Genomic DNA, 13536 nt, shown 5'->3' on the forward strand with positions numbered 1-13536 from the left:
TAAATAGAGATGTGGGTAAGACAAGGGGTTAAGAGAGTGCATAGGATAAAGTGTTTGGGAAACAAAGGATAGGTTAACATTTCCACTTCTGTTCCATGATCCCCTCAGTGGTTTTTCTAGTGCTACATGAAGAAGCACAGAGGGTAGGGGAAATAGTTTGGGACTATCCAGATGACCAATGGCCAGTCAAGGTAACAGTTGTTGGGGGTGGGGATATCAACTGTTGGAGGGCTGGAGGTAATGCTGCCCCTTTCTCAAGGAGACCTCACAGACAAGAAGCTAGGGTGAAGTTGGATACTGTCACTTCCATAATCAAGCTTACCCTCAATAGAGCCCACAAGCAGCAGACAAAACCAGCCTAGCCAGAATGGGGGCTGAGATGCTTCTGAATGATTCACAGATGACCAGACACTTCTTCTCTTTATGTCCCATGGCCCTTATGCCCTCTGATCCCACTGAAGCCAGACTCAGAAAAGGAGGAGGGAGAAGGATCTCACAGCCAAACCTTATTCAACTGAATTCAACACCCTCTCCATGGTGATGAGTAGAAAGCAGAGTGAAAGGACAGACCAGATCCTCTCACCACTCCAAGTTACTCGAGATAAAAACCTGCACCATGAGAAGAAGGAGAGGTTACATTCCACACAGGGGGAGTTTTAGATGTAATGGAACTGTAATAACTTGAAGTAACCAGAAATATAAGAAATGAGAGAGGGGAAAAATGCTAGAGATGAAATTGAGGCTAAAAGAGGTAAGCTTCCCAGAAATCAGTTAATAAGGTAGGACCTGAAACCAGGTCATTTTGGCTCCAAAATGCATGGTTTTTCTCTCAAGTATCTTATTTTTCCAGGCTTTCTGGGTGATAAGATAGTAGAAGTTCAGGTCCAGAAAGACCTTCCGGGATATGCCAAATGTTGGCAGTAAAAGGAATTATAAATAGAAGGATATATTATGGTACCATCAAGATAAACAACAGTGGGCCACTGAATGGCGATCCAGGCATACGGTCATGAGGAAAGCCAGCAGCCGGCAGAAGATCGGTATTTTAGAAAGTGGGCAACATAATCTGCCAGATACTAAATGGGCAAAAGCAATAGTCTTGCAGGAAGACTGTGACAGATTGCATTTTTTCAGAGATTATCTTAACAATATCTTCAAATATCTAGTTCTTCTAGAACTGTTACTCCCCCATTAAGAAGTGGTGTCTATGTTCCCTCTCCTAAATCTGGGTGGGCCTTTATAACTGCTTTGACCAACAAAGTACGGCTAAAGTGGTTCTGAAATTAGATTAAAAAATGTCATGTGCTCAAGCCATGCTTGCTTTTGGAGCCCACCCACCATGCTGTGAGTAAGCCTAAACAACTTGGCAGAGTCTCATGTAGAGAGAAACTAAAGACCTCAGCTCATTGCCCCTGGATTAATTAACTGCCATATGAATGAACTATCTTAAAAGTGGATCTTCAATGTGCAAGAGGCATTTTTTTGGGGGGGGGATAATTTTTCTCCACCCTCATAGGTTCTTGGCTGAGATTCCCGTGTAATAAAAAGAATAGGAGAAAAACATAAGTTTACTAACATAAGTTTACTAACATGTATGCCACCCATATACATGGGAGATACCTAGGAAAACTAAACCACATTCCTGAAATGACTCAAGCCACCACCTTAAACACCATCTCTAGCTAAAGTCAAAACAAAGATGGGAGTGGGGGGGGCAGAGGGGGGTGAGGGTGCAGTGGCAGTTATATGAGGTTACCAAGCAAAGCAACAAGGGTATTGTCGTTATGTAGATCTAAGTGGTATCTTGTCCACTGATAAGTCACTAGAGATTTAGAGTCCTTCTCTTCCGTACAGAGAAGGAGACACCCTTACAAATGGAGTTTCCCTTATAAATGTAAATGTCTTTTAAAAAGGCTAACTTCTCATTTTTCAGAGCTTTTTCCCTGCTATTTAATTGTTTAACCATAATTGTTATGCCAAGGTGGCATATTTTGGATGACATCTTTTGCTTCCCTTCAATATCTATAATCATTTTATTAAATCTATCTAGCAATTGTTAGGCCATATCTTGCAACTGCTTTCATCTCTGTACTCGGACAAACTTAGACTGAATTGATAGGGTTACATAGTGACTTCAAGTTCATGACCATTCCTTCTTAAGTTATGAAATTAAAACTGTATTTTACTGGCAATCAGGAAAACAAAACAAAAGCAGCTTATTTATACCACATGGAACAGAAAGGAGTCTGTTTTCAGGAAAAGCCCTACTAAAATTATAGGTTTATGTACATGTTCAATACTCGTTATTTTCTCAAGCCTGTAAAATTTGAGGAATGATTTTGAAACTGCTGAAAAGCATAAAGTTGAACAAAAACCAAAATGGCTGCACTAATGCTACAGCAAAGCTTGATTTCAAAATAACCTTTTTCCTCTCTGCTGCAAACCTCTCCTCCTCCTTTCTTAGTCTTTTGTTTCAGGAACACGGTACCATCCTAAAGACATGAGGAAGGAGGCTGATAACACATACACAATTTCTGTCAAAATGGATTAGATCTTGTATTTTCCTACAACCACCCCACTTCCTCCAGGCAGGCATGTAGATTTTGAAGGCCATAGCCTGCTGCAGCTTCCTTTGCCTGGAGAAGCAATAAAGCTATCGTTCCTCTTTATCCCAAACTGTCTGGATGAGTTATTTGGGTTCTGAAAGCACAGAGGTCAGTTTTCAACAACAGTTTGTTTCATAGTAATGCAAAAGTGATATAGGGATAAAGTCACAGCACTGGACAATGGGAACTGGGCTCTAGTCTCTCAGTATAGAGGGAAAAACTTATGACCATCCCCTAGCTTGGAAGAACTGGCTTATGAAACAGAACTTTGGAAATGAGGAACAAGATAGGTCATTTGTTCCTAGACCTTGAGTCAAAAGTAGGGTCATAGTCCACAAATCAAGATATAAGTCCAATTAGCAGGCATTTGATTAGGGCAGATTTAACAAGTCTGATTTGATGTTCAAGGAGTTAATTGGCCTCAGATGTGGGAATAGGCAGGCCTATCCTGGGGGACTAGAAACCAAGCATATCATTTTATTGAGTTTTGTACCAGACCATATGCGTCATTTCAAGATTCTAGTGCCAGAATGGCAAACGAGTTTCAACTTTCAGACAACTCTGATTTATTAGTAGTGCTTGCCTAGAGTAATATATTGAGAGAGACTGTGAGGCAGCATCCAGGCTCAGCGGGAAAGACGGGATGACTGATTAATGATGTCTTTCACCAGTGCAGACAAAGCTACGCGACATGCATACCATGCCTTCTCTAACCCTGTGTTAAATGTGACTAATTACAACATTGTAAATGTGCCCCTCATCACAGAACCCAGTAGGAAAACAAATGCAAGATACCTTTATTGCTTTGTACAGTATCAGGTGTTCACTATGAATTGAAGAATAAATCTATAGTCCTAAGATTCGTGTTAAATTGGCAGTCTGAAATAACTTGTAGTATGACCTTGAACAAAGCACTTGATCTCTTTTCTTCTGTAGCATAAGAATATAAAGTCTTAACAGGATTGTTAGGAGGGTGAATAAAAGAACACAAAAGAAATATGCTTTGTAGACCATGAAGGCTATATGCATATTAGTAGTTATTAATACTTTTATTATGGCACATTCTTTCCCCATTTTGGCCCAAACTTGTCTTATTTGTTTCAACTCTTTCACTCTCTACACCTAATCCATCACAAGTGTTATTCAGTCTCCCATTATAAAGCAAAAGGCCTTTCCTTTCTGTTCCCACGGAAGCCTCCTCAGTTCCTTTCTTACTACCCAATACTTGTATCATGACATCATCCTCAAAATGGATAGGTTTTCTTGAATAAAGTACTTATCTACAACTGGTAAAGCTATAGATGGAATAAACAAAGTCAGGACAAATGGTGAAGAATCAGGTAGACAGACCCAGAGCATCAAGGGTCCAAGTGGACGCTAAAATCTAGAAATAAGAGTATAAATCTGAAGTGTGAGTCTAAAATCCAGGTAAGAGTCTGGCATAGCCAGAGTCAAAACGCAGAGAGATAAACAGGCAAAAAGATGGAGGACACAAATATCAAGCTTTCTAATAAATCCACACTGAAAGTAAGAACTTCTATCTGCTTCTCCAGAAGTTGCCATTTTATGTTTCCCCGTTTCACTCAGATCATCTCATTTTCATGGATTTTTTTAATATAAGGATTTTCATACATGCATTCTTTTTTTCATATATACATTCTTTTAAGAAAAAGTGATTTATTCTCAAAAACTTGGAAAGCCACCATCCCATGTCAATCTTCCTGCACTGTAAAATAGGTTTGCATGCTATTTCCCAAATATTGAGTACATTTTCCTATCTCTATTTTGCTTATGCTCTCTGTGTCATCCTCAGACTCCTGTCCTAACTTCCTTCTAGCCTCCCCTATTGCCATTTTCTCCATGGTGTAAGATACAGCTCATATGGCTCCAATTCTGAGTTAACACCTTAACACCGGGAGGAACCTCTGTCTCTTTCCCTCTCCTTATAGAGTCTTTAACATTATGCATTTAGCAATTACCACACATCATATTGCTAGCTTTCTTTGACAAATGCAGGTACCTTATTTCTTCATACTGGATTGTAAGTTCACTCTCAAAATGATATCAAAAATGGTTGGTTTTTAGGGGAGGGACAGCACTGCACTGATACCATGACCAGTCACTCCCAATAAACCTTCCTCTCTTGGAAAAAAAAAAAAAAATGGTTGGTTTTTATTTCTCTAACTGCATTTTACCTATACTAGGGGCCTTTTAAATAAATATAAATTCACAATATAATTGGCTTATAGATCTTCTTCTTCTTCTTCTTCTTCTTCTTCTTCTTCTTCTCCTTCTCCTTCTTCTTCTTTTAAGATTTTGTTTATTTGACAGAGAGAGACAATGAGCAGTGAGGGAGTGGGCAGAGGGCCAGGGGGAAGGAGACACCCCACCAAGCAGGGAGCCAGATAGTGGGCTCAATTCCAGGATCCTGAGATAATGACCCGAGCTGAAGGCAGATGCTTAACTGACTGAGCCACCCAGGCACCCCTATAAATACTAATTTTTGTTATAAATGGATTCTACTGATTCTAGAATTAACCAACACATAGCCAGAAAAAAAAAAAAAAAGAAAGCACATTAATTTTCATCATGCATGACAAACACCCAGATGTATTCTTTCCTTAATCACAAACCAAGCATCAGATCTAAAAGGGTATCTCTATAATGCTATACTGGATTTAAAAATATTTTTTCACTACTTGGATGATTTTAAACTACAATTTTAAAAGCGTCAATGTTCCCATGCACAGAAAATTTCTATCACCTATTCCATCTCTTAGACAAAGTTAATCTGTTTTGATTTCACAATGCCAAAGCATTTTCAAAGACATGTTGTCCTTTTCTAACTTCAACTAAAGAGACACTGTTTCATCCAACTTGTGGGAAAGTTTTAGTTGATGTTAAAAGTCAAATTAATAAAAGATAGTATCCTGAAATCAGTTCAACCTGATGGTTTTATCCGAATAAATGTTGTGGAAGAATGAGCTCATTAGTGTTAAGAGAGAACAAAACTAACATAGTTCTCTGAGGAAGAGGGAAGAGAAAGTGATGAAAAAATTTGTATGGCTTCAGTGGAAGTAGAGGAATATTCTTTTTAAAAATATTTTATTTATTTATGAGAGAGAGAGAGAGAGAGAGAGAGAGAGAGAGAAAGGAACACAGGCAGAGGGAGAAGCAGGCTCCCTGCAAGGAGCCTGATAGGAGACTTATTTTGAACCTCGGGATCACACCCTGAGCCAAAGGCAGACACTCAACGGCCGAGCCCCCCAGGCATCCTGAAATATTTTTATCTTTCATCTTCTGTACCATGGTCTGGAATTATAGCTGGTCCAGTATTTCACCAAGTATTTCTTGATGGATTTAATGATGATCTCTTGACATATTTGCCAAGGAAATGTATCCATTCCATGCAATTTTGAGTGTTTGCTTCCCAATCTACTGGTAATTAACATGAAAAAAGACACAGACACCTAGATGTCTAGCCCAAGATATTTAGATCAATAGTTAAGAAATGGTGATGATAATAGAAGAACAGCAGTACCCAGGAAGAAGGCAGAAGAAAAATCCTGATAGAAGTGAAAGATTGTAGTCACACTGCACTGCTTCTTCTGACACTGTTCAGTCCAATAAGAAAAAATCTGGGAAGAACATGGTGAAATTATTTTAGAGCCAATAAAATTACTGTGAATGGTTCTATCTTTGAGTAAAATGAAACATGGCATTAATGGATTGTCATGGCATGGGTAGGTCATATGTTAATGCCATTCCCTATGATTTTTCCAGCCCAAGAGTCTCAATATTTGCATAATGCTAAAGCATAAAGCTACAGGGCTGAATGGGGATCCAGTTACCTTAACAGAAAGTAACTTTAGGTGGATAGTAGTGATATCTAAAAGATTAAAGGCAAGTAGGGTGCTGAACTATCAAAATAACACACCAACCAATCAGAACAACCTCTGGGTGTGAATAACTTGCATGGCCACACCAACATGTACTAGTTTTGCCTGTTGGTCACTTATGAGTGATTTCTTTTCATTGTCTCCAGTGCCATCAACATAACCATCATTTTAGCTATTACAGTGAGATTCTTGTAAAACAACCAAAAGGCATTTGAAAATGAGAAGAGACTATACCTCTTGCTCTATAGAGAAGAAAGACCTGGTCAGGACTGAAAAGCTATGAGATGTGTCCTCTTCCATAGTCAACAGCTCTCTGCTCCAGTAAGCCAGACTTTTCCTGACCCTTTCCTGGAAGCTGAACGTGGGAATCTGTAGAATTCAGGGGAGGAATACTGCAGAAGGCATTACAGCCCTGCCAAAAGCCTTGGTATTGTTGATTATGTTCCAGCACAAAGAAAATCTGGTTCGGATTATTGTTGGCTTTTCAGTGATAATAAAATTGGCCAGAAGACCAATTCAATACTGGTAATAAACATGTCCAGGGACAGAAAAATGTGGCAGGTCAAATGAGTGCCAGCATGTCAGTCTGAAAGTAAGCAACAAAAGGTTCCTTTGATTGATGGTTCCTCTTATTTTCTTCTCATTAGGATTAAGGTGGCCCAGAAAAAGTCCTAGGGCAAGGTCCTAAATACATGTCTAAGGTATGATCCACACATTTGCAAGGTTTGGAGGTGGAATATGGTAAGAGGACAACCATGGGAGTCTAGCAGGAGGGACAAGCCCTGACAGAATTTTTCTCCATTGACGCACTTTTGAAACTCAGTTTCAAAGTCATGTGGATGCCATGATTACTTGTGCGAGGAAATACATTTAAAACAATGTCCCAATTTCTGTTCATGGTTAAAATGGACCAAAACTATTATTTCTTTAAATAGTCAATTCTAGTGACAGAAATTTAACACTTTAAAAATAATTTATTAAAATAGTAAGAATTAGGAGCACTGCACATGGAAATAATGCTATGAAAAAGAAGTCAAGGAATTTATCTGACTCAATTCTACAGAACTATAGAGTAGAAAGAGACCTAAGGGTTATCTATCCATCTTTGTGCTAAAGCAGAAATACCCCCCCTTTTTTTTTTTAAGATTTCATTCATTTATTTGAGAGAGAGAGCACAAGCAGGAGAGGCAGAGGGAGAAGGAGAGAGAATCTCAAGCAGACTCCATGTTTAGTGTGGAGCCGGACACAAGGCTGGATTCCAGGACCCTGGGTCAGGATCTGAGCTGAAATCGAGAGTCAGACGCTAACCGACCACACCATCCAGGCACCTCATAGAAATCTCTTCAAAACATTCATGATAGGCAGGTGTCTGGGGGCTTGTTAACTGCAACTAGGGATAATGAGCTCATTCATTTTTGATACAGTGTATCGAATTACTCCTCCATATAGTGACTTTAAGTCAGCTTCCTTGACCTCCTGTTCACAGTTTCTAGTTGCACCCAATAATTTCATCTACTCTTTGGCCTGACATATGTTCATTTACATTCACAGTGAGGGGCTTATACACCAAAAAACCTGGGCAAGTTCCTTAACCTATCTGTGCCTCTGTTACTAATTTTTAAATGGAGATTATAATAGGATCCATCTCAGAGAGATGCTTGAAGGACTAAGTGAATAAATACATGTAAAGTATTTAGAATCATACCTGACAAATGACAGTCACTCAATACATGATTGTTGAATGATTTAAGGACTTTTGACAATTACACAAAGAGTGACCACTAATATGTTGGAAAGCATATTTAGAATTCTAAAAGATTTGATTAGGTTATAGCAATCTAACAAAACTCACAAGATTAAAATTAGTAGTGATAAATTAAAAAAAAAAAAAACAAAAACTCTGGGGCGTCTGGGTGGCTCATTTGGTTAAGTGGCTGCCTTCAGCTCAAGTCATGATCTCAGGGTCCTGAGACAGAACCCCAGAGTCTGGTTCCCTGCTCAGCAGGGAGTCTACTTCTCCCTCTCCTTCTGCTGCTCCCCAGCTTGTGCTCTCTTTCTCTCTCTCTCTCTCTCTCTCTCTCAAATAAATAAATAAACAAATAAATCTTTTTAAAAATTAAAAATACTAAAATAATAATAAAATAATTCTATACCAAAAGAATGTTTAGACTGCAACACTGACTTAATTTATGATGGAAGAAAACAGGACTGAATGATAAAAGAAATGAAAACTTTTGGAAAGTTTCTTTTTTCTTTTTTTGGGGGGAGGGGGCAGGGAGGGAGGGAGAGGGAGGGGAGGGGGACGAGGGCCAGAGCATGCTGCCGGCTACGCTCCCTTGGAAAGTTTCTTGACCACAAAACTAGCTTAAGTTAAGAATATGACTTGGCTATTTAAAGTCAGTGCAGAGTCAGAGCAGTACATGTAAGAAAATGTGGATTGTATGTGACAGTATACTAAAATATATATGCTACCCAAAAAAGTGCCACTTTGGCATGTGGATTATTTTGAGCTGGAACCAACCAAGGCCCAGCAGACTCAGAAAAAAACTTTTACTTCTTCCATAACTAGCTAAAAGAATTTAGATAGGTGGTCTGGCCTAGAACAGAAGCTTTTACCAGAGATATTATTATTATTATTTTTAATCTAAAAAATGTACCTGCATGGCAGGGCAAACACCTGATTACCAAACATCTGCTCCAACCTTCCTGTAAATTGCCCTCCTCCCCCTTTGAAGAGGCCCCTATACCATACCTTATTCTAGGATGGCACATTAGCCTCAATTCCCTGACTGCCTTGAGTCTCACATTTTTTACTAGGCTCTCATACCTATGAAATTAAATTTGTTTTTCTCCTGTAATCTATCTATGTCAATTTAATTATTAGACGAGTCAAAAAAACTAAAAGGGAAAAGGGAGAATTTTTCCATCCCCTCAATAACTGTCTCTCTCTAGACCTGGATCTAGATATATTTGGGGGAATGTATAGCCAATACCTTTGGGGAGTAGGTAGGGTTGGGTGATTTGGATGTTGCATTGTTGCAAACTCCTCAACCATATAAAATATAAATATATATATATATATTTATATATATAATAAATATATATCATTTATATATATGATTCAAATCATAAAGGATATGTAGTCTAGGCCTGCATTAATGGAAGTAAATGTTATATTCTTATTCATGTGCTCTAAATTTTACTAGACCATGTTTCTTACCCTTTTCATGCTGTTTAGCAGTCTGGCTAAGTGTAATTCTTCTCAGATTAATGGTTTTAAATGCATAAAATAAAATCTAGAGGATTAAAGGAAATTATATTAAAATTCATTATCAAAATGATAAAACCATTGATATATTCATATATAATCTAGCTGCAGATAAAATACCAAAAATTAATTTTGAAATAGAGATGAGCTTATAAAAATTTCAAATATCTATAATAACTATAATGAGATATAAAATTATCTGTGATTTCTCTTAGTTACAAAATCACAAGTATTGCAATCCTATTGCCCTTTGTTGACTACATTTGTAATTGAAGGAAGAGATAAATTTTAGTTGGAGATTAGCTTTGGATGGGAGGGGAAGGGAAGATCTTTTCTTCCCCCCATTAAATTCTCACACACTGTGGATTGATTAGACACATATACCAAGAATCTGTGACCGAATGAGGTTATCCTATTCTTAGAAGAACATCAGTGAGTCAGAAATAAGCTAGAGGAAGACATAGAGCAGAGCAAGGGGTCTGGAAATCATGTCAAATGAGAATGCTTAACCTACAGAGGAAGACAGCCTGATAATTGCCTTCAAATAATAACACAGAACTTTTGCCATGTGCCAGATACTGTTCTCAGCACTTGTGCACTTGCATTACACAGGCCAGGACTTCTCCCGACCCTTTCTGTAATCATCCAGCTTTCTTCACAGAAGGAACCTCAGGGACATTATCACTGGTGTAGTTAACCAGCTTGGCTTTTTCTCCTATTTGATCAATTCATTTCAATTCAACACGTACTTATTGAGTTCCTACTTTGCATATGAATGGGACTAGAAACTATCAAGGACATTAAGAGAGGAGAAAAACAGAGAAACCCAAACCAAGACAGAGACATAGACAGACCAAGAGACAGAATATCAAAGGCCTGAGTCACTAATCAGATTACATTTGGGGGATAGAAAGGGAAAGGCAGAGTATTTGATTTATAAATAATGATTTATTTGTATGTTACCTTTTTCCAGAAAGATAAAATTAAGAGGGTGGAAAAGCAGTTGTATATATATATATATTTTAAATGTATCAGGCATAACATAAATACCATAATCATCAAGAACATACATTCAAAACCAAATCTATTGAAACACTGTCTGACAATAGATCACTGGAAATCAGAACTTTTCAATAAAATCTAGGATAAAAGTCTCTATTGCTATAATAGAAAACGACAACAACAACAACAAAACAGTACTGCAAATCCACAGATGAAAGAATGACAAATTTGGTCTGGAACAGATTGAGAGAGGGGGACATTTTACAAGGCCTTGAGGGATGAGTAACATTTCAACAAAATGAACATCGAAGGAAATGCTTGTCTCCCAGGCTGATGGAAGACTGGATGGAGAGTCATGAAAGCTCATTCTAGAAATAAGGATAGTCTAGATGCTAGATGAGTAGGCTGGGCCAAGGTAGGGTAGAATAATATAGGATACAGCTATGAAAAATGATTGGTGGCAGATTGTGGACGACTTAGAATCACTGGTTAAGAAGTTTGCTTTGAAAAAAAAAAAAAAGAAGTTTGCTTTGGTTTTCTTGTCATCTTTTTATTTACTTATTTTTATTCAAGTATAATTAATATACAGTATTATATTAGCTTCAGCTATACAATATAATGATTTGACAACTCTATACATTTCTCAATGCTCATATAGATGAGTGTATTTTTTTAAACATTTTATTTATTTATTCATGAGAGACACAGAGAGAGAGAGAGAGGCAGAGACATAGACAGAGAGAGAAGCAGGCTCCCCGCAGGGAGCCGGACCTGGGACTTGATCCTGGGTCTCCAGGATCCACCCGGGGCCTAAGGCAGACACTCAACTGCTGAGCCACCCAGGCGACCCTAGATGAGTGTAGTTTTGATCCTCTTTATCTATTTCACCCACTCACATGCTCCCATACACCTTCCCTCTGGCAACTACCAGCTCTCTATATTTAAGAGTAAATAGCCAAGATATGGAAGCAACCCAAATGCCCATAGAAAAAAAGTATGGATAAAATGTGAGATGCAGATAGATAGATAGATAGACAGATAGATAGGTAGATAAATAGATAATATTACTCCCATAAAAAAATGGGAGTCATAGAAGGCTTTGAATACAAGAAATGAAATGACCAGGTCTGTTTTATGAAGAGAACCCTGGCCACTCAATGAAATACAGGGTAGACAGACATAAAGATTAGAAGCAGGAAAATGTGTTAAGAATCTAGACAGTTCAGGTGCTTCTTCTACTATATAATCAAATAGTGTAGCTTCAGCTCTAATATAAACTTTGATTTTACATTTATTATTTCACTCTTCTCTTTTACATGAATTGGTAAAAAATGTTTCAACAAATCCTGGGGCACTAGACTTCAAAGAAGCATATAAAGAGAGGTCTCATGACATTTTCCTTCTTATTCCATGTATATGCTTTATTAAAATTCTCATTTAATTTCCCAATTCTTTGACTCACTCATGCTAAGTGAAAATCTTTTAGTTAATTTGGATTTGATTTTTAGGAAATTATTTTCAATTCAGTGGTAAATTAATATCAATAAAGAAAAGCAGCTGGAGTTGTCAAGATGTTAGAAGGAAACTCATTCTTATTAGCATTTCCTTTTATACTTATCTGATAAAATGAAAACAAATGTATTGTTTTCCACACTGTATTCATCATTGCTGATGACATTTTCTTTACCTATGCAGCCTTTCCTATTAAAAAAATTATACTACTTGTTTAAATTATAACTCTTTTTTTATTATTATATAAATTAACCCATTTATTATAGGCTAGCAATGTTTCAAATGGTGGAGCTTCTACTGGTCTTTCAACTCCTTCAGTCTTCTGATAGCCGACTTTACTGTGACAGCAGAAGTGGTGTTGTAGGTCCAGGCACCACCAGCTACAGTCTTCATGCAGGAGCCACAGTGCCAGATGCCCACTGCTTGCCTTTTCATCTTGGTTTTGCCACAGAAGGAGCAGGTGTACTTGGCGTGCTGGCTAATCTCAATCTTCTTCACCATCTTCCTGAGGGTAGCCCCATAACAGGTCCCATATTTACCCACGATTCCGACCTTCTTAGTGCATTTGGCCATGTCACCACCAACCAGGTCCAAGCCCAGAGAGCTTAAATTATAATTCTTATTGAAACTTAAAGACAAAATGAATGTTGTATGGAACTTTGACCAATGGTTCAACTTAGTTCAATAAAATTCCAGAGATAATAAGTAGAGTACTTTATTAGGCCTATATTTTGTCTTCTCTGCCCTACAAAATTACAGAACTCTGATCTTCCTTAATAGGGTATCTTGGAATGATATGAACATCTCACCTTCGTCACAGGGATTTTCCAGAAAATAAGCCACTGGATCACATTGCCACACACAAAAATAAATAAATAATAATTATAATTTTATTCACATCCCACATAATTCTGAAAAAGACACACACACACACACACACACACACACACACACACACACACCACAAAGCTTCCATGTGAGAATACTGATTCAGCCATGCTCTTTCAATATTCCTACACATTCTTCCTCCCCTGTCCATCCAGAGTACTCCAGCAATGGCACTGCCTGCATCAAGCTTTCATGGTATCCTACTGACAGAGGAATTCCTTTTTCATTAGCATTGATTCATACCTTGATTAGAGGACATATTACATTTTATTCTAATTATCTGCTTACAGGGTTGTCTAGTCTCTCTCCTACACTACTGTCTCACTGAAGGGACCCATCTTTTGATGACAAAGAGAAGAAA

The 13536-nt window shown here is 37.9% G+C and overlaps 2 protein-coding genes across 11 annotated transcripts in view; both read right to left on the reverse strand.

The window, feature by feature from the left end:
• Positions 1-13536, reverse strand: part of LINGO2 (leucine rich repeat and Ig domain containing 2) — a 1123953-nt gene that overhangs the window by 784768 nt on the left and 325649 nt on the right. The gene's annotated exons all lie outside the window — the stretch shown is intronic.
• Positions 12506-13127, reverse strand: LOC140640951 (large ribosomal subunit protein eL43-like). Its single transcript, XM_072840305.1, has one exon. The coding sequence runs from the start codon at positions 12858-12860 to the stop codon at positions 12582-12584; it is 279 nt and encodes a 92-aa protein (XP_072696406.1). The 5' UTR covers positions 12861-13127; the 3' UTR covers positions 12506-12581.

Source organism: Canis lupus, chromosome 10, assembly GCF_048164855.1.
Source record: "Canis lupus baileyi chromosome 10, mCanLup2.hap1, whole genome shotgun sequence".
Taxonomy (NCBI): Eukaryota; Metazoa; Chordata; class Mammalia; order Carnivora; family Canidae; genus Canis; species Canis lupus.